Source organism: Manis javanica, chromosome 11 (assembly GCF_040802235.1).
Source record: "Manis javanica isolate MJ-LG chromosome 11, MJ_LKY, whole genome shotgun sequence".
NCBI classification, from domain to species: Eukaryota; Metazoa; Chordata; class Mammalia; order Pholidota; family Manidae; genus Manis; species Manis javanica.
The window spans coordinates 97,032,154-97,054,076 of record NC_133166.1 but is presented as its reverse complement, the minus strand read 5'-3'; the positions used below and the strand labels follow the sequence as shown (position 1 = coordinate 97,054,076).

General features: G+C 41.0%; 1 protein-coding gene and 1 pseudogene across 4 annotated transcripts in view; both read right to left on the bottom strand.

The window, feature by feature from the left end:
- Positions 1–21,923, bottom strand: part of DTL (denticleless E3 ubiquitin protein ligase homolog) — a 132,623-nt gene that overhangs the window by 73,634 nt on the left and 37,066 nt on the right. For 3 of the 4 annotated variants that reach the window (XM_073216968.1, XM_073216967.1, XM_073216969.1), the window contains exons 14-15: positions 18,007–18,839; positions 16,084–16,194 (exon numbers count right to left, since the gene is read on the bottom strand). In XM_073216968.1, the coding sequence (XP_073073069.1) occupies positions 16,096–16,194; positions 18,007–18,839 (932 nt within the window). In that variant the 3' untranslated portion in view covers positions 16,084–16,095. Of the gene's footprint in view, positions 1–14,312; positions 16,195–18,006; positions 18,840–21,923 lie in introns of those variants that run through there. The other variant, XM_073216966.1, reaches the window with a different exon arrangement.
- LOC108393222 (protein N-terminal asparagine amidohydrolase-like) lies at positions 867–1,751 on the bottom strand (annotated as a pseudogene).

Genomic DNA, 21,923 nt, shown 5'->3' with positions numbered 1-21,923 from the left:
AATATGTCTTGTGAGAAAAACATAAATGTCATAAAAGGGATGTTGTCACAAATTGTGTATGGGTGTATATCTGTCTGACTGTTTTTGTTAATAATATGTTAAAGGAGGTTTGAGCCTTATGGGAAACAATACCCATTAGTATCTGGCACATAGTGGACATTAAATGGTTTTTTTTGATAACTGAATAAATGAGCAGATGTGTGACAGACAGTAAATTACGGCTGCCTTTCTTGGCTCATGTTTTTAAAAATGGAAAGCATATAGTCATGCGCTTCCTCCATAGATAAATTGATATTCCAGAATCACCATTAGAAGACCATTCACTTGGTATCTATGGGAGGTGGCCTGGGCTCTAGTTCTGGCCCTGCCACTAATTAGCCATGTGACTTCAAATAAATAACTAATTTCTCAGTGCTTTTTTTTCTCTTTTTAATCTATAAAAATAGGAGGTTGAGCTGAGCACAAGCTAAACCTCCTTTCAGGTATGAACTTTTGAGATTATTCTGAAATAAGAGCTCTTGTGTATGGTCAACTCAACCACAGAGGGACCAAACCTATAAACCTTGTTCCATTAGCCTTGTGCTGGAGCCGAACTGCCCTATAGTAGCATGAGTTTGGCATCCTTAAACATAGGTCTCTGGAGCCCCCTGTGTCCATCAATGGGCTTCATAGGGTCTATACATATGTAGCCCCTCCCCATACTTTTTTTTTGCCAAACTAAGATTTTACTTTGAAAGTCATTTGAAAGACAGTAAGGAAGGAGAACTAAGACTCAACAGAGGTACATTCCAAATATGTACTCTTTCTAACCCCCACCAATGGTCTTTGTCATGCCAAAAAGTTGCTTTCCTTGGTAATTCCTGTTTTTAGCTTCCAGGAGAATAGATATTTTCTCATAAGTCATCTTCATTTTTTTGTAGAGTAGAGCTTTATTTCCAGGAAATAGCATGTTAGTTGGAGATGGGTATTTAAAAAAATAAATAAATCAAGGTAGATCTAATATACTCAGCAAGGCAGGGGAGGCTCAGAGGTGAAGGAGACAGATTCTCTAGTACTTGCTTAGCATCTTGCTGCAACCAGAAACCCAAATGGGGAAATGGCCCGCAGGAATAGGGTCCTGTATGAGGCTGCTGTCTTTGCATCATAAATACTCATCACTGGTCCTCCTGTTAAAGCCTGTGCAGCATACAGCAACTCCTCTGGGCCTCCATCCTGGAAGGAAGCTCTGTAAATCTCTGCCATTTTAATGCTGACTCCAATGCTGTAAATTATTAGAAAGTGCTTTTCATTTTCCTCCCAGTCATTTAATTCTGTCACATACAATGTCACTAAGTGAATGTCATCTTCTTGTCTGTCAAATTCACTAAGAAGTTGATGAGTGAGTCTTTGTGACAACTGCCTATGGACACTGAAGCCTCCCATGAGGTGCTCTTCCAGCCTTCCATACTGAAGGTGGTCAGAAGAGGATTTTATGGAGTTCATGATCAAGGAGACTTCAGCTTTGGTGTCAGTTCTGTCACAATGTGTCAAGCAGGTAGCCCCATTACCTCCAGAAGCAGGTGGGCTTGGACAAGGTTCCTGGTGGCGGTGGCAGCCACACTCGCCGCCCTGAGCCCTGGGCCGCCCCTCCTCATACCCTTGTAAGCAACATTTTTGTGTAAGTATCTTGTGAATTTCTCTGGGATGTGTGTGACTTTGAAGATTTTTAAAAATATGGATAATCCCCAAATGATTAAAAAGTCCTTGAGCTTTTCAGAGGACAAGCGCAGACACCTATGCTTCCAACACTACTGCATTACATCTGATAAGTGAGTAAATTCCGGTTGTAGTCATGAGAAATAAATGCCATTCAGAAGAAGGGTCTGAGCATTTATTTCTATGCATGAGACAGTCATTCAGACTATAGGTAAATCTGAAACACTCTTGACAGGTCAATGACAGGAACATCTATCAGAAGTCCTAACTGAAGGACAGTAATACTTGAATTGGGTAAAATTCCACCCAGCTAGGTTAACAGAGAGATGTAGAGATGTCCAAGACTCTCAGAGAGACAGGTGGCAGTGATGGAGAAGGGGCCACACCTGTAGCCATTAAGGGTTTGGTTCTGAGTCTGGCATAAACAAGAGGCAAGCTGGCAGAGGTTGGCCACTGAATGTGGCAGAGACCCCACTGGGCTCTGAATACTGTTGTGCTGTGGAGTTCGCATGATGATTCAGGGCAAGCCACTCAAGCCTGTTGGATCCTGATTCCTTTATTTCATGGGGATATTTAAAACAAGAGGAGAGAACTTGAAGTACAAAAGAGAAGTCCAAGGGAATTCAAAGGGTTTACTTTTTAAGAAAAGGGGGAGGTATGTAAGACATCAAGATATTAATGGGGATTCACCTAGAGTCTAGACCTGGGGCCCTGAATGGATCTAAGAGATGGGGGGGAGGTGAAAGCAACCAGACTTATTATCAAAAGCCTCAAGGGTCCCCAGCACAGTCTTCAAACCTATCTGTTCACCAGCAAATAAATAGTATTGGTAAAACTGGACTATTTGCAAAAACATGAAACTGGATCCCTAGTTTACACCATACACAAAAGTCACTCAAAATGGATTAGAAACTTTAATGTAAGATCTGAAACCACAAAACTTGTTCCAGTGGTTCCCAGAGCCAGTTAGCTCAAGTCGCTCAGGGGGTCACAGGTTTGAACTTTGTGTGTAATCGATTCTTCCCACATGAGGCTGAGCCCTAACCCCAGTAAGCAGTCACACATGTACATCTGGGTACACACAGGGGACTGGCTGGGAGAGTATAGGTGGTTGTCCACCTTTGGAAACCTGATTGAAGTACACTCTAGGTCAGACAACACACTTTGAACTTGACACCTCAGGTTTGGAGCAGGGGTGTCATTTCACAGTAATTTTAAAAGAACATGTCGGCAGGAAGGGAAGGGCCTTTAGGCTGAGGCATTAGCCTAAGGGGATTAGGCTAGTTGGACAGACGGGAGACTCTCCTTCAGGAACTAGGTACTCAGGATTCTGTCTTCGGGGAAACCACAGAGCTCTTCTTTCTTGCAGTGCCTGTTTCTCTGGGGACCTCAGCCAGAGCCTGCAGGGCCGGTTATCCAGGCTCTCAGTGAGCTGTAGCTGAGTGTCAGGCACACAGAACTGGAGGGCTGGGCCTTTGACGACAGCTCCTAAAATAAGGTGCCAAGCCCTACTTCTCACTTTCCCCTTGTGCCCTGTGAGGCGCTGGCCCTGCCGCTGGAGTGATTACTCAGCAGCCTGAACATACAGAAATAGGCCGGGTGCACTGGCCCAGTAGGCTAGGGTTCTTTCCTTCCAGCAGGGTCCTGTCCTAGGATGTGGGCCCAGGCAGGGCTGTGTGGGGACATGGGCTGGCCTCCCACTCTCACTCCCTGCTAGGCAGTAATCCTGTTCCAGGACACAGCTTCACTTAACTGTTTCTAGGCCTCTGAAGATGTCTCCAGGCCCCTGGGCTACACAGTACCAGTTACCTTGTAAGCACACTTTCTTAGCTTCTCCACCTTTTCAACTCACACCCTTTCTAACTTCTTATCCTACATGAAAACCTGGCCTGCCTTGTTCTTGGACCTGCTCCGGAGCAGGCGGCTGTTCTCCCTCCCCTGGTTCTGCAGGTCAGGAGAACAGGCTGACATTCTCTAAGCTCCTGTTGTTTCTCCAGACTATGACCCCCATTTCTCCTGGGCACACCATCCCATTTTACTGGCCACCCTGTCCTTTCAAATGTGTACTGATCGCCAGCACTCTCACCCTCCTCAGTGGCTTAACACCTGCCTCACAGCATCCTGGTCACTTTATCTCTGCCACCTGTTTTGACCCTTTGGATAACCCTGGCTTTACCATCATTTTGAAAAACTACAAGTGGCTCTAAATTCTTCCCAACCTGTCACTGTGATGAACATAATTTGGATATGGGCATCGGAATGGCCTGTGTCATCTCAAGTTCTCATGAGCCTGCTCTGACCACAACCTATTTCTTTCTACCTGTGAAGGAACTTTTTCCTCCTCTGCTCACCCTCCCCAGAATCCCTTGCTTCCTCATATCCAGCCTGGACCCCTTGGCCTGTCATTTCCAGGTTGCTCATGGATCCTTCACGTATTCTCCCCTGGGTCTTCCTTGCTGACTTGACATCTAGGGTAAGCCCTAACCCAGCTTTCTTTGCCTCTGCTCCCAGATTGCTGAGCTCTCCTGGAAATCTATGTGCTCTGTGGCGTCTGGGGCCTCGACAGTCCATCCCATTAAGACCGTGTGTGTCTGACCCTTCCCCCCACATCTGTTCTTCATGGTAGGAGTTTTGGCACCCCAGAACAACCATAGCAAGTTCAAACTTAGTACATGCCTGGCACTTGTCTGGGAACTTCACGCATGCTAACTTGTTTAATCCTCCAGTGACAATGAGGAAAATACTTTTAATACTTTCCTCACATTTTGATGAGGAAATGGGACTCAGAGAGATTAAATAAATTGCATAAGGTGGCAGAATTAGTGAGTAGCAGAGCCAAGATTAGGGAATCTGGGCGAGACATTATACTGTCTCATCAGAAGATGATCATAAACTTTGTAGAAGTCTCTTGACTTTCATCAGAGGTCCTGCTACAGCCCAACAATCTTTTAAATCATCTCTTGTTCACTCCTAATTGGATGCATGTATCTGTAAATTGTGACTCCATTATCTTTGGTTAATTTTGACAGGAGACCAAAGGTATTGTTTCAGAAGTCCTGGTGAGCATCTAGAATCTCAGGGTATCTTCCCATTTCTCCTGCCTCATGTCTGATTCAATCAGCTCTCATATAAGCTTCCCTCAGCACAACAAATACCATAATCCTGGATTCCCTCCACATGTTTAGCTGGGCCCCACTGTCCAGTCTCCATTGTTGAGGGAGCTTTGGAGAAGACACTACGGTTCTTATAATGGTTATTTCAGACCATTTCCATGTGAACTGACTTTGGAGGCTGAGACTTAAATCTGTCCTCTGCTATTCACCTGGTTCTACGGGCAAATAATTTAAACTCAAAGAGGTTTAGTTTCTGTATCTTTAAAATGGGATTAATAATAATTTCCCTAATAGAGTTGCATTTGTTAAAGAGCCTTGCTCAGAGTGTGGCACCAGTTAGGTGCTCTAAATATATGTTCCTTTTCCCTTCTTTACCCCCGTCCTTGTTCCCGCATCCTTGTTTCTTCACTCTTGGCAGGTAATTCAGAAGATTTGTTTTTGGGTAAATCCCTTTGCTTGCCTTATATCTCTATCAAAAATTTCTCATTTATAGTAAACTTTCTCAAAAAGTAAGTTGGCAGTTTTAAAGCAAGAGTCTTAAGGCTTTTTAGGTCCTTTGTCATGGTAATTCTACTTCTAGGAATCTTTCATGAAGAGTTAGTTGGAAATGCCTAAGTGTATTCTAGGTATAGTATTCTATGGCATAATTATAATATATATATCTTTAAATATTCTGCATTTAAGATTCTATATTCTATGTTTTTATACACAAAGACTTTTGTTGTGGATTTATCCCAGAAAAAAATACAAAGCTTCTTTGTATCTTCGCTCATTATTTCGTCCTTCCTTCCTGCTTCTGAGAAACGAGGAGCCCTTTTCCTCCCTAGATTCAACTGAAGTTATTTTGTAAAACTAATTTGTAATTTTTAAAAATTATACAATGTTTATAGAAAATCTGGAAAATAGTTTAAAACAGTCACCCGAGTCCACCCTCCAGCACTGACTGCTACCAGAGTATATTTATGTGTATATATACAGATAGGTAATTTATTTGTACCTTTTAAAATAAAATGATATATTATTTTGTATTTTATATTATTTCCTATCTTTTTTTTCTATTATTTCAATAGCACTTCTCCTAGGAGACCTATCATAATATATCTAACTCATATCCTATGATTATCAGAAAGAGCTGAGGTGCTTTTATCTTTCCAAGATGATACACAGCCCTTGTGATGTCTGCAGCTGCACCTCTGGGCACTTCCTAAATTATTTCCTCGCTCATCTCTGTTCCTGATGCCATCCCTCCTAAGCCTCTATTTCTGGGACCCTGAGCCACTGCTTCTGCATCCCTCCCATAGCATGGGCCCCTGCCCATTATTCATTCTTCATCTTGCCTGACTTCCTTCAGTCTACTCCCCAAAACACTGTCCTAGGCTGTGTCTTCCTAAAATGGGCCCTTCTCAGTCACTTTGGGCAGCTTTTGTTTTCTAATCACACCCAGATGCTGCCTTTTCTCCACATGAATTGTTCTGGAAGTGTGGTCCCCGGACCAGCAGCACTACCATGGCTGAGGGACTTGTTACAAATGCACATTTCTAGGCTCCACCTCAGCTCTGCTGAATAACTGGTAGGGTACACGCTGAAGTTTGAGAACCATTGTACTGCACATTCCCCTTGGCCAACCTACTCTATAAGCTCCACTTCAGCTATTCTTTTCAAACCTGATACCCTGAAAATTCTTCCCATTCCAGGCTGTTCTCCAGAGCTCCAGGGCTATACCTACAATCCCCAGGGCATCTCCATTAAGTGTCTACAAGGAAAATTACCTCCAACAACCCTATCTTTTCTGTATCCCTTTCCCCTAAAATGATGCCATCACCTGCACATTGCCAGTGCCAGGAGCCTGGGATTCGTTTGATTCCCCTCTCATTACAATACCTAAGAAAACACTGGTTTGCCATTTCAGAATGCCTCTCAACTTAGTAGCGTCCTCTCACCTGCATGGTTACTTCAGGCCCTGCTTCCTTATTGCTGGGATGACTACTGTTACCTTTGAACTGGGTCAACTGCCGGAATTCTGGTCCCTTTTCAATCTGCTGTCCACACTGCTACCAGTCAACTTCCCAAAGTAAAAATTGATTGGGTTTGTCCCCTGCTAGGCACTCAGTGGCTGTGCAGTGCCTTCAAGGTAAAGTCCAAACTGGTATGGTGGCACTGCAGAGCTCTTTATGCCTCGACCCCTGCTTGCCTCCGCAGCCTCATCTTCTGCGGTGCTTACGTGTTTTCTGCTCCAGCCCCCAGGAGAACTTGAGTTCCTTGGATAGGCTGCCTTTCTCACCCTCAAACCAGCCTTCAAGTTATTTTGCTATTTCCTTTGTGAGGAATGCCCGTCCTTTCCTTACCACCTGGAAAATTTCTTCTCCCCTGGGGTTCAGCTCAGAGCCAGCTTCTGTATGAAACCTTCCCTGGATGCCCAGGCTCGGCTTGATGTGCTCCCGCAGCCCCATGTCATGTCTTAATGGAGCCCTTATCATATGCTGTTTGTTCTCCTGTCTGCCCTAGGCTGGCAGCAGCCTGAGGACAGGCTTACGTTACCTCTGGTTAACACATTGCCTGACACATAGCAGGTATTCAGTGAACAGCTGCTTAGAAAGAGAAAGGCTCCTTTCTCTTTTCTTCAAAGGAATCCTCACTTACTGCCTCTTTCCTAACCACCCCTATTTTTTTTCATTCCTAGCCACATTTCATCCCTATCATGTTACTGAAATAGCTCTTGGGAAGGACAAAGATATCTGGCCTATTTAAGCTCTCATCTTCATAAACTTCCCTGTAGCAGTGAACACCCACTTTGCAAAAAATCTTCTTCCCTAAGCTCCTGAGCTGACTTTTGAATTCTCTTTACTTTTTGGTCTGTATGTTCACTGGCTCCATTTCTTCTTCCTGTCTCTTGCAACTGCTCACTGAACATCATGGCGAGCATGAGTGTGGGTGGTGATGTGGGATATGCACAGTGATGTGCAGGTAAGCTGGCTGTCTGGGAAAAAGAAGGCCCTGGTTTGTAACATTTGTCTGTTCCATGGTGTAAATACCCTCACTGCAACCAATTTCAGGTTACCAACATTTTAACAACCAGCTCACAAATTCCTGAATATTTAATGATTGGTTCTTTTGAGTAGAAGACAGCTCCAGCACACCAGTGGGTATGTAGATATGAGTAAGACCAGTTTGACATCTAGGAAGGTACATCTAGTAGACAGAAATTAAATAATTCTGAGACAAATGTGGTAAGCACCATTATAGTATTAAAACAAGGCACTACAGGGCTGAGTAGAAGGACGGCTTCATTAGAAAACTGTGAATACTTCCTATAGGAAGGGAGGTGGGTTTGAACTAGACCTTAAAAAATGGGAACTTTAAAGGTGGCATAAGGGAGAAAACTATTCCAGGCAGCAGAAATAACTTGAACAAAAGCAGGATAGTACAATATTTATGGGAACAGCTAATAGATCAGCAGGACTGGGGTGCAAAAGCTGTGGGACACCTGAACGGAATCTGCCATTATCTTGTTTCGTGACCTTGGTCAAATTGGTTAACTTCCCCAGGCTACTTTCTGTATCTTTACAATAAGAATATGATTTCTCTGGCCCATTTTTATGCCTTGATTTGATGATTAGCCCTGGAAAGAGAAAGAAAATATAAGAGTGGGGAAGAAATATATGGAGGGGGCTTTTAGGTGGCCAGACACTGTAGTGTTGGTAGGACCCTCCTTCTCTAGTCCTCCCGGCTAACTTCTGGCTCAATCCAAGTTAAGAAAATACTTGTGTTTGAGCCATAGCATGGTTTGCTGAAGGCTCAGTTCTTTTCTTTTAAACTGAATGAATACATTGAATCCTAACAGTGTGTGTAGAGGCAACAGTCCATCCTTCTCCTTTGAGAGAACAGAGGATTCTCTTTTCTCCTTATAAAGTGCCAAGAAGGTCCCATAGGCCACTCATTCCCTTTGAATAGTTACTGAGTCGATCTACAACTCCCCCATCCCCATCTTTTGCCTGTCTTCTCTAGAGAACCATCTGATCTTCACTCCTTTTTAAAAAACATTATGTCATAAAACATAAACATGTACAACACATAAATATAAGACATAATTACAGAGCAAGCACCCACATAATCACCAACCAGAGGAAGAGACAGAACCTTGCCATAACCTAGAAGTCCTCCAGGTATTATTCCCAAGCACAACCCTTTTGGGGGAACCACTGCCTTGAGTTATGGTAATAACCATTTCACCGTTTCCCCTTTAACCACCCATGTGTGTATCCCTCAATACTACTACAGTATTGCCTTAACACTTGATGAGAACAGAATAATACTGTGTGCATTCCTGTTTCTTGCTTCTTTTGTTCAACATTCTAACATTCACTGACACTGCTGTGGGTAGCTAGTTTATTCTTTCATGGTTATATATACAGTGTCCTATTATGAGTATCCCAGTTTATCCATTCTACTGTGGATAGGTATTTGGGTTGTTTTCAGCCTTTGGCCAGTATTAACAATGCTGCTCTAAACATCTTTGCACACAGGCCCAGTGCATGAGATTCCCTAGGTTACAAGGTAGAACTTTTGGGTAATAGAGTATGTGTCTCATCTTTGTTCTTCATTCTCTCCCTTATATTTGCTAGCAAGTTTTTCTCTTTCTTTTTTCTAAAGAATTTTAATGTCTGTACCTTTGTTCCTGTTTTTCTAATTTGCAATCATGTTGTTAATCTTTTTGTGTTCCTATAACATATTATCAGTACTAATTCTAGCTTCTACCTCTGTATATCTATCACCTTCTTCCTGTAATTAAGAATTGTTTCCTCTCCAAGGAGTAATGTTTTTTTTTTGGTTTATTATTCAAGTAGGATATTTATTTGGAACATTTTGAGTGTGTACAAAACAAAGCATATATTTGATTAATAGAGGGCCAGGGACAAGCTTCTTTCTGTGAGGCACTATGGGAATGAGGACTGTGGGCCTTTGAGTTAGACCAAATCCTCAAGCTGCCGCTTGTTGGCTTTGTGTTCTTGGGCAAGTTAGTTAACTTCTTCTGTGCTTTAGTTTCCTTATCTGTCAAAATGTGGGAAACAATTATACCTACTTATAGGGTTATTGTATATATTACATGCAACAATCTATCAGTTTGATTAAAAGAGATTTATAAACTTGGTCTTCAGGCAGGGAGAGGAAGAAGACAGGCATTCAGAATGCGTTTAGATTGTGTAGTAAGGACACATACAATGAGCTTATATCCAGTGTTCATACTGAGCCTAAACACTGTCTAGCCCTCCTTGTGGGTGGCTGGATAGGGTAGGCAGTGAGATGCTGCCTGTGGCCACAGAATGTAGTAAAGTGTACTGGCTCATTTAAGAATCAAAACCACGACCCTGCTTTCACGCGCTATGAAACTGAGTTCAGTGGCCAAAATGACATGAAAAAGGAGAAAGTGAATAGGATTAAGAATGCTGTCAAAGCAAACAGGAAGGCAAGAAGACACCTCAGGACAACTCAAATTAACGAGCTGCTCTAAATGGCATTCTCTCTTTGTGCAATTCATGTACAGGAGAGTTGGATGGGACAGGAAACCATTCCTGGTCATCAAAAATCCCCATTCAAATTTCCCTTATCCTCCAGGCTCTCCATGTATAATTTCAGACTTTGTCACCTAAATCTCTTAGTTCTAGGAAATAAGTTTCCCAAAGCCAGATACTTAATTATGTATGCAACACTGCAAGGCCAAAACCTCATCATATAACTAGGGAACTGAGAAGTGTTTATCATAACCCCCTTCCCACCCCTGCCCTGAATTAATGTTATTAATGTTCATTTCCACTTGTGTGCTAGTAAACCCCTTTGTGAAGGCACTGATTTTTGGACTGAGTCTCTTACTCCCACGTAAACTATCCAAATCCAGTAAGGCTTTTGATTTAGCAGCGTTTCCAACTTGACATTAACTATGGGGCCAAATACTGACCTGTTACAGAGGCAATAATGCTGACTGGATTTTGATTATTTCAGTTCCTGTGCCACTAGTAAGTTACTTCCTCCTGTTATGCCTCTTTTTATATCATTCATGGAAAATTGTGTTTGAGTGTACTGCAAGTGATGGAAAAAAGGTAGAAGAGAAATTAGAGGAAAAGAGTGGTACTGAATAATTATTGAATCAGATGTGGTGTGACAGTATTTCCTAACTTCATGTCAACCCATATAGCAAGGCCAGATGATTTAAAGTTGGTTGTTTCAGTAACATACGTTATCTGATAATATACTGCTAGAGAAAGGGCTGACTTGTATAATTACTTTTAGACTATGACTTTAAAAGTGAGTAAGGCTATACAGGAAAGAAAAATCAGCTCTCAACATCTTCATTTCAACTGATAATTTTGGATCCAGTGTGGTGGGACTGTTTGTTTGCACAAGTGCAGATGCCAGCTCCCGATAAGAAAATGCCACATTCTGTAAGTTCCCAAAATTGGAAACCAGAGTTTGAACAGCAGCAGTGCAGCATGATTTGGTGCTCTCTCACCTGTGTGAGAGGCCTTGTGGCCGAGTCTGGCACCACTGTGATGATGGGAACAAGCACTTTGGCGTCAGAAAGGAGCCCAGGTGAGAATCTCAGTAAGGGAGAGAAAGGAATCGAGAATCTAAACAATATATCTCAACCAAACATTTGAATCTTGCATCCTACAATTCAGGGCTACGAAGAGAGCAACATGGCCTGCTTTGAGTTTCACCTATTATTTTACTTTTCTACTCACTGGTCAGGAACACAATAGCCTAGCAAGTGATCAAGAACTGGTACCAAAGGCCAGCCAGCTGCAGCTTCCTCCCTAAAAGTGAATAGATCTTCAACAGTGTAGCAGAGCTGGGGGCAGCAGCCAGGAAATGAGAGGGTGGGCTTTGGGTGAGCAAAGTCTTTGGCTTGCCTAAAAGTCGAGGGTGTCATTTGCAAATTATAGCATCTTTAAACAGTGGATGGGGCCATATATGCAATTTTCATGTATTTGCATTTTAATGTATACCTAGTGGGAAAAAGTCATGCATCTCAACACCTGGAAAACTGGAAAATTTTTTTCCCCCAGACACCTACTTGTTCCTTTTGAAAAGTGCTAGGACTGGGAGGCCAACATTAAAAAAAAAAAAAGAAGTTTCCCAGGAGATTCTAATTTAGGATCTTTGAGGACCACAATTCTACAGGAACAGAAACAGGAACAAGAATGAGTTAGAACTGAAAAATTACTTAAATCTTCTTGTCCATTTACCAAACAGGGATAAAACCCCTGCCCTCCCTACCTTATGAGAGTGAGCAGGTAACAGTAATTGTTCAGTGTTAGCTAGTATGTTCCAGACACTGTCAAAGAGCTGTACATGTAATAAACAATCCATCCCATTTTACAGAACAGAAACTGATTCAGAGAGGTTAAAGAACTTGCCCAAGGTCACACAGGTACAGCTTGGATTCAAGGATAGGCAGTTTGGTTCTAGAAATGTTTTTAACTTTTATAATGTTGTAAAGAATATAAAAAAAAACATGAGGAAAGCATTTGAGTTTAAAGAGTTGGTGCCTTCAGCAGTCTTTGAATGAAGTTCACGGAGGGAAGTCTGCATCTAGGCAGCACTTGCTACATTTACAGCTGCCCACAAACAGCATCACTCAAGGGCCTGAAAATCTGATCTTTGCTTGTTTTTCTCAAATGCTAACTTTAGCCTACTGAAGTGCCAGAGATACACTGACTCCTGTGACAACTGAAAATGAAAGGTAGAACTCTTTGCAGGCCAGGTGCCTCACTCGGGGATTGGCACCCAGGTGATGAATAAATAATGTTGGTTGAATCGCACGCCTTCCAATCAAATGCATTTTGAAATGTGCTATTCATATTTCACAAATGGCTTGAATACACATTATTTAAAATGTCAGACAGGAAAAGGTATGCAGAAGTTAAGAACATTAGAGAGAAATGGAGTTTAAATGGAATATTAAACCTTTGAAATTCAAAAGAAAACCTGATTATATATCCTTGAAATCCTCTTTCCTGCTTTAGCAGGGAAGTGGGAGGGATCAACTTCTGGAATGGAACAAGCCCATTCTTTAATAATATAATGTTTCTCATTTGTGTTGTACATACTTGCTGCAGACATACTGATCTGAACAAGCTGCTATATACACTCAGCTGATTATTTTAAAGGCTGACTTTACATCATTCCTTAACAACCCCTACACTTTTTAGCATGCATTCAAATGTAGCTCAGAAATACAACAGGTTTTCTACCACTTCAGACAACAAACTGGGTCCTTTATAAACAGGTGGGGCTTTTATTCTTGGCATCAGATCTAATGAGGTATCGGATTCACCTCATGTTCAATGAAATGCTGTGCTCAGCTTACCTATGACTTCCAACCAGTATCTAAAAAGCTAATGCATAATGCTGGTTTTTCCATAATCCCAAGAATTTAATGAGCAGCTCAGTCTGTGATGTGGCATGACTCAAACCAAGGGAACACAAAGGATCTCCTATGAAGACCTGGGTGAGAAGCAGTGAGGTCTGATGAGTAGGAGCTGGGCCTACATCCCGCCCTTTATAGAATGCTGAACAAAAGCCACTCGTGCTTCATTGCCATGAGGAGGCCAACACCGGTCAGCTTCTCCAGGGCAAGGCTCTTACCTGGCCTCTCTTCTGACACATGTCTGCATAATGCTGTGCATACTACCTAGTTGTGGAACGGATTCTCTGTGTGAGAGTACTTGGTCTTTGCTTTAAATGTGTGAAATGAAGTTCAGACCCTCTTGGGACTAAGGAAAGTAAAAAACAGACCTCAGCAGCAGTGTTGTCTGCTGTAACAGGCTCTCAAAGAGTGTATGTTGAATTGATGTGTCCTATACAAGATCATGGCCATAGGCTAATTTCAAGCTGGGGATTAAACACAGACACACACACTGTAAGAGGTTATCTCTAGGCATTTATATTGTGCAGCTGGTGCTTTAAAAAAGTGCTTCTTCTACAAGGTGTCCTAAGAGTCTTTGTGAAGTTTTAACCTCTCAGTGCTGGGGATGGGGTGATGGGCTAAACATGTCCTCTGCCAGTCCAACAGGGAAAGCTACACATGGTTTTGATTTATCATCAGTTAAATGTGCAGCCCAGATCAGAGTCGAGACATTTTAAAGGACTAATTAGTCAACCCTCAAAAGTAAATTAAGGGCCTGTGTTCAAACAGCTGAAAGGAAAGTAACGCGGTATCATAGCAATAATGCTTAGAGTATATTGAAATGGAAAAGCTAGGGCTGGAAATACTTGTTTGGAAAAAGAATTTCATCACTCCGCCCTCCTTCATCAAGTAAATCCAAGCCACCTCAAAATGCCCAAGGTCTGACCAAGGAAGACACATTTTATTAAAGCCTCTTCCTGCTTGAACTAGATCATATTCTAGGGAATAAACAAACGTTATTCAATGAACAAGTAGAAGGGGTTCTTGATTTGTATAGACTGCTTCTCGGCTAATGCACAAAGCTCAGGAAGGACAGCAGGTAAGGTGAAAGGCTTTATTGCTTGGGCACAGCTCCGAGTATGACACTGACACAAGCTGGGATGATTATTATCTCATTATATTTGGCCTTCAGCGCCCATGTGAGGTCCTAGCTTTCCAAGTGGGCCACGCTCCACCCAGCAGACTCTCAGCACAGTTTCTGACAGTCACACTTACCCAATTTCACTCAGCAGAGCGGTCAGGAGATGTACAAGGATACAAAGAACAAATCATCTACTTTAGTTATATTTTCTTTTTATGGATTCTCTTCCCTGCTGGCTTTCCAAGCAACAGAGAGAGATATGGCATTATTGGCAGGTACTGGTCATAAATAACACCTTCCCACAGCCTAACATTAAAAAATAAAATACCAATTTTAAGCAGAGTTCCTAAAATTTAGTTAATGTCATGGTGTGCTTTGCTTTGAAAACAGTAATTTTATGGCTCCCCTTTATTTACTTTTCTCCTTGGACAAAACCATGGAGAATCCATGCTTAATCAACCTACATAGTTCTGATTGTTATAAGCTTAGCTTCTAAAATCAAAGGAATTAAAGAGTTACCATTAAGAATAGATTTTTGAATTATGGCCAAAATACAATAAAGTCTACACAGTCCTCAGGGATTTAGAACACAGAAAGTACATGGAGTTTTATGAGTCTACAAAGGGGAGAAATATAAAACAATGGTTCATTTCAAGATAACTGATGTGTAACTGTTGATTAAGGGAAGGGATGTTCAAGATATTTTGCACATTATTAACTTAAGAGTCAGCCTATACACTCTCCATATTAAATATCTAGAGAAAATTCTTGTGGCTCAGGGCTTCAAATAGAGGGTTATTGCTTATATGAAGAGAAGCCAAAAAATCAAGTTAAAGCCAAGATTTATTTTTTTAGGTTCTGGATTTTTTTAGGTTCTGATGGTCTATTTTTTCACAAGGTTGCAGCCCCTGGAACTGAGGACTGAATGCAAACCCAGGTTTCAGTGTATGACTATTGATTTTATAAACATCTTCTTCTAGTAAGTGGCAAAAATCATAACTTCTTATAGAACATGATGTTGGGTTGGTAACAGTAGATTGCTTGGTAAAAAATATGGGGACCTTAAATCTCACATAGGACATGAATTTGGGGGAAAAAAAGGCAAAGGTTTCTAGTGTTGTTCTCCTAGTTTCTCCAAAGAGTTGACATTCATCACTGGTTTTAAAACATGATTTTAACTTAAGAGATTATTTTAATACTGAATCAATATAAGTGTACTTATCTAAACATCAAATTTTTATGCATATTTAAAATCCCCCAAGAGTGTAGTGTAAAAATTATATATTTTAAATGAAGTGACATTTGTCTGAGGCAGCTCAGATCCAGGGGGTCTTTAGCAGTGGCCTTCACAGACATGCCTCCAGCTATGGCTGGGAGACACTTTCCACTGTGCATAGAAAGTCTCAGATTAACAAGAGACAAGTCTTGGTTTTTTTCCCCTCTATGAGCTGTGATGTCATTATTGTAGAGACGATGCATAATTTAAAAAGTGAAGACTACTCATTCAAATTGTTAGAGTGACAAACCTACCTTATGGAATTTAAACACAGCATTCCTCCTGAGGAAGCTGTGTAGGCACACGGTGGTAGAACCAGAGTAGGTAAATATCAGAGTTGGAAGGGTTTTCTCTAAAAATTAAAAAACGGTAGCTGTCTTAAAGACCAGAGTTACATAATTACTCTGTTGTATTTTTTATCTTGTTTTAATGGCCCAAAGTTCAGTTAACTCACTCAGACAAGAATCTATAATTCTGTTGACTGTTCAGGACTACGGTAGTCATCCTGGGACTTTCTATGGAAGTATGTACAGATTTTCCTCATGGAGCTGGGAGTAATGGTGACCTAGAAGAAGAAAGTGCAGATTTCAGAGATTTTCTAAGATCAAGTCCAGCTGCTACCTCTGCAAGTTATATCACCAAATGGTACCTTAAGTTAGGATGCCTAGGAATTTGATAATTTAGTCAGCCGGCTTTCAGGCCCAAATACTTTGACGGCAATATCTCTTTTGCCTGATTTGTACTGAGTATAAGTAGAATTTAATAAACAGTATATAAGGAAGGCAGGCCTAGGTTTTTCCTGTGAACAGAAAATATCTACCAGTTTAACCTCCTAAAAGGAACCAAAGAGGTTACCATTCTCTTTGAAATAAATGAGTAAATCACCCTCCCAAATTTACAAATGAGGCAGGCAGCCGCTATCTGCTTCTGAAGAAGTCTACATCATCATGATGTATGTGAAGGAAAAAATTCTTTTAAAGAAACTTTGCTTCAAAGATTGAAATGATAAAACTGACATATCTAGGACAAACACACTATTTTTTAAAGTCTTGAAGATTTACACGTAAGTGAAAAATATTGTTCATTGAAATTCCTTTCTACTAACACCTAGTTGAGATCAGCTCCCCACAAACACAGAAATTTTAGTCAGGGGCAAAGAACAGAGACAGTGATAATTTTGAGAAAAGAACGGAAAGACTCCATATAGCTGTTTTTCCCTGTTCTTTAGCAAGGTGTTGGTTGGGGTTTGTGTTTGAAATCATCTTTAAAATATTCTTAGGTTATTTTTCCTAAAATTTTGAGAGAGGCATCATGATAGTAGGTAGGGGTTATTTATTAAACTAGAACTGGCCTAAGGTTATCCAGCTTCTGCCCTTTATCAGGGCAGGGGTTGCTGATCATGGCTCCTGTACTGGTTTTCAATCACTCTATCACCTTCTCCTTAACACAGAGAAAGAGCTACTATGAACTATGGCAGAAACTTCCTTCACTTGCAAACTATTAACAGAAGCTTTCAATGTCCTCTGACTGGCGCCATAGCTCACGTGATGCTCACAGCTGCGTTTACACCTTTAAAATGAGTCATTTGCTTTTCAAGGTTCACAGACCTATTTCTGCCAGTAATACCTGTTTTTGAAATTATCTAACTTAAATATGTCAACCAATGAACTATGAGTCTGAAAAGGTAAATAAAACTAAACTGAATGTTAAAAAAAAGGGTAAATATAAGTGAATTGCCAAAAATATTAGTGTGAGCAAGACTATGAAAGATTAGGGAAAAATCATAAAAACTCCTAAGTACTCTGCACTTAAGTTGCTTTGTAAGTTGAGTTTCACTTACTTTAAATAATTATAAACTATAATTACAAACTGGAAATCTATTTATGGATGCTGGTGACTTGCCATGAATAGCAGCTTTATCTATAAAAAGGTGAGACAATCTATAAAAAGTGGTTGCCAGGAGCTGGGGGTGGGGGAGGAGAAATTTAAAAAGAGGGAGGAAGAGGAATAATGTCAAGAAAGGGGTGGGAAGATATTTTGGAACTGATATCCTAGAGGATGAGGACGGCTTTGATGATGGCAATGGGGTTGAAAGGTTTGGACCTTGACAGAAGAGATTTTAATGGGAGTAAATAGGGTTGCCAGATAAAGAACAGCACACACCCAGTTACATTTGAATTTCAAAAAATAACAACTTTTTTGTATAAAAAATTTTTAATATAATTCTATTCCATGCAATATTTGTCTGTATTTTTATGCGCTAAATCTGGCAACCCTAGGAATAAAAAGATTTACAAAAAAAAAAGCATCCTGAGAAGGGATCTGTGCCCACCCCCTTTAAGTCAGGGACTGTATCTTTCCACCACAGCTGACTTACCGGTCCCGGAGAGGTCTTTCCACTCTGTCTCCTGGAATTGGGGGTCTGGGACGATGGACTTCGTGGAGATGAATTCTCAGCCTTTCGTTTGGCTGCCATGGCCAATAACCAGTTTTTATTCTCTGGGGAGCTGTTCTCTTTGCCTACCACTTCAGACCCTTCTCCACAAGACCCCAGAGGAAGAGGTAGTGTCCCACAGGCTTCTGAAGCATAAGGACTGGCAGGAGAAGGAGGCTCTGAGACACTCATACTTGCCCCTTCCATCTTGCTTGGTTTGGTAGCACCTAGTGGGTCCTTAGCAAGGTCTTCCTGGTTACCAGTAAGGCAGCACAGATCTAAATGAAGCTTTTCACCTGGGTCGTCAAGCTCAGTCACACAGTTGCAACTCTTCACACACTTTTGTTTCACATTCTCCAGACAACTCGCGTCTAGCCTCCTTTTCACTCTATTTCTAGACTCAGAGCAAGCCACTGCTTGGGAAGATTTCAGGCTCACAGGAATGAGGGCTTTTCTTGGAGATGTGATCTTGGTTTCAGAAGCAGGTGGAGTGATGGGTGGTGATGAGGAAGGTGTCTGAGTCATCCAGTTTCTAATGGACATCTTGAAAGCTGAGGGTAGCTTGGGCGAGATGGAGGAGACAGAGCCCCTTCTGCTGATGGGAGACCGGGCCTTGGCAGGGGGTGTTTTAATAGAGAATGTGGGGGTATTTGAAGGAAGAGGGAGGTCTCCCGCACAGCTGGGAGCACAGGCTCCTGATGACGGGGAGGAAATGGATGGACTGCTCTTTACTCTGGGGGCTTTGGCGGGAGTGCTCTGGCTACTTGTCACGGTTGCTGAAAAAGAAAGAAGGTCATGCAAATCACAGAGAAAGCTACAGTAAAACCCTGCATTCTCAACAATGACAGTCACAGTCACTTAATCATCCATGGGCTGATTTTCTAGTGAGTAGATTACAAAAATTATTTGATTCTTACCATACCCCTTTAGCATTATCCCTCCCCTTTCCTAACTGCCACCCTCTGAATCATTCTGCTGTGAAACACATATTCACAAAAATCTAGAAAATACAGAAAAATGGAAAAAAAAAAAGCATCCAGGTAAACCACTTTCAGCATTTTTTCTTTACTTGTGCATGTGATATACATTATACACCTGAAATTTTCCTCTATAAAAATGAGACCATAATGTATATACTATTAATTAACCTGCTTAACATATTATTAACATTTCCCGTATTAATAAAGCTTCATATGATCACTTTTAATAGCTACAAAACAGTCTAAGGTAACAGTAAGTCATTGAGGTTGTTATTGACAGCTTGTTTTCCTACGTGAAGTTACCATCAGCACTTCTGTGCATATTTAGAGCAAGGCTAGAGGGCAGAGAGGCACTGCAGAGGTTCCCTCCCAGGCAAGAATGCTGGTCTGAAATCTGGCACAATCACTTACTGTGTGACTTGAGTACTACCCTCTACTTCCTCTACCTCAGCTTCCATGTCTGTTAAATACAGATTGTTTTTAATTTCCACAAGAAGTGATTTCGTCAATTACTTGTAAGATTATTGGACTTGATGTGGCTTTCCACCTTAATTTACAAGCGGCTACTATTTCACACAAGCCAAAGAACATTTCACGACCTCAGTGCTCCTGTTCTGTAAAGCAAATCAAACAGTGGATATAAAACGCGTCTCTGTGTGTCCTGTTCCTTGTTACCGGCAATGGCGAGTACTTCGGGCAAATTTTTATAAACTTCATGCATCTTCCCCCTCAGGCACCTCCAGACAACACTGTATTTTCTCACTTTCCTTCTGAGTGTTCTAGATTTCTGATTTTGTTCTACAAAGAAGGGCATCTATTTATTTCTCAGGCACAAAGTTTTTAAATTAAAACTCTGATATTTAATTCAGTTTAGTTATTGAATTGCATTTACATGTAACTGAATTTAGGACTGGTTAACATAAAAATACAATCTCTTTTATCTAGAGTAATGGTTTTCAAGTACTGTTTTCAGTCACGTAGTTATCTTGTACATTTTACCCTGTGCTTTTCACTAATCAAACAGCCTTGTCTTGAGCCAGAGAAATTCTACCAATTGACTTTTGCCTGAACTTTTCTCATCAACCGTTGTTTAGAAATGGCCAAAATAATGCTGCTCCTTCAATGAAGATCATTACTGGAAAACTCCACTTTGTCATAGTGTCCTATAGAAGGGCAGTTAGTGACAGGGACCTGTCCACAGAGTGTCTGGTGATAGTTCTTACACTCACGTTTTAGAGCTTGATTACTGTTACAATGTCAGGAGGAAAGAAACTTCATTTGCTTTATTTCTCAGACCAGGTCAACAGTCACTGCCCAGCCTCTGCAGTTAGTGGCTCCAGTAGAGTGGGTGGAAAGGTACATTTAGGGCAGAAAGTCCTAAGTAGTCTAGGTCTTACAACTTAGTGCAATTCTAAGGCAGGATTAGAGGAAAAGGAAAAGAAGGACCAGAGAGAAAGCAGATCTTTAAGGTTCTGGTAACTTGAGACATTTGAAATTTTTACAAAAAGGCAATGGGAAATCAGATGTGGTGGAAAGTTGGAGCATTTCCTCTTCCTTCAGGATGTTATAATGTGGGTCTTTGAATTTTTGTTAACTTTGAAGGTTAACAAAACTTTGGGCTGAATTTAAATCTTTACTTTCTTTCTTTGAAAATAGCAATTGCGTTATAAAAGTAATAAAATTTCCTGGTAATAAAAATTCAAAAAGTACATAACATTTCAAAAAGCAATAAAAATTCAATTATAAAGAATAGGGTGAAAAGTAAAAAGTTCTCTCTTCAACCTACTCATTTCACTTTTATGTTCCTGTGCATTCCACAATTTTCTTCATGTCTATTAGCACACCAAAGGTATATGTATATCATACCTTGAAAAGGATTATTTTATACACATACAGGTTCTGCCATTTGCTCTTTTCTATGAACAGTGTTATCTTTTCTCTTTATATCTCTTTACCGAAGTATATTTAGATGTACCTCATTCTTTTTAACACCTGTACCTCACTATATTGCTCTATAGATTTACATACAACAAGCCATTTAGTACTTCATCTACCTATCGGCCCAAAGCACTGCGTGAATTTGATGACATGGTAGAACTGATGGGGTTACTGCCCTACAGGCTTCCTGAAAGTCAGTTCCTTGGAGGAAGTACAGAGAGCTTACTAACCATCAGTCAAATTGAAGCTTCTTTCTATATAAGGGTTTGCCATCTGGCCGTGCCCTACCTTTTCAGTTGCATCCCATACTTTGCTACTTTAGGATCCTGTTATAGGGGGCTACTCACGGCTTCTTGAACAAGCTGTGCACTGCCACATCTCTGTTTTTGCTCATGTGTTTATCTCACCAAGTCTGTCCCTTTTTTAACAGGGAAAAGTTCTCGTTTCCAGGTTTTGATGACAATGACAACTTCACTGTGAAGAATTCACAAACTTCTTTCCTCCTCTCCCTTAGAGCATTTTTCCACCACAGGAAGCAAGTTCTTTAAGCCTTTTCTCTATACGACCAGAGAAATGTTTTCCAATGTACTATACTTTGCATCTGCCTCCTGAACTAGGCTGTGTGCACTTAAAGAGGGAGGGTGATGATGTACTCATTTTTAGGCCTAGCGCCCCTGTAGTACCCAGCAAGGAACTATTAAACGTTTGTTAAATTTCTTAACTGCTGAGAGGAATGAGAGTGAGGTTCCAGGCATCAAAAAATAGACTGTAAGTATTCTGCTGACTTGTGAAGCTACAGCAAGCACTTGAGATAGAACAGTAAGGTTTCCTTCTCTTTAAGATGTGGATAATCATCTTTGTTGCTCAATAATGCTTAGACCAGAGGTTCTCAATCCTGACTGTATACCAGACTTGACTTGGAGCTTTATAAAAATATAGGTA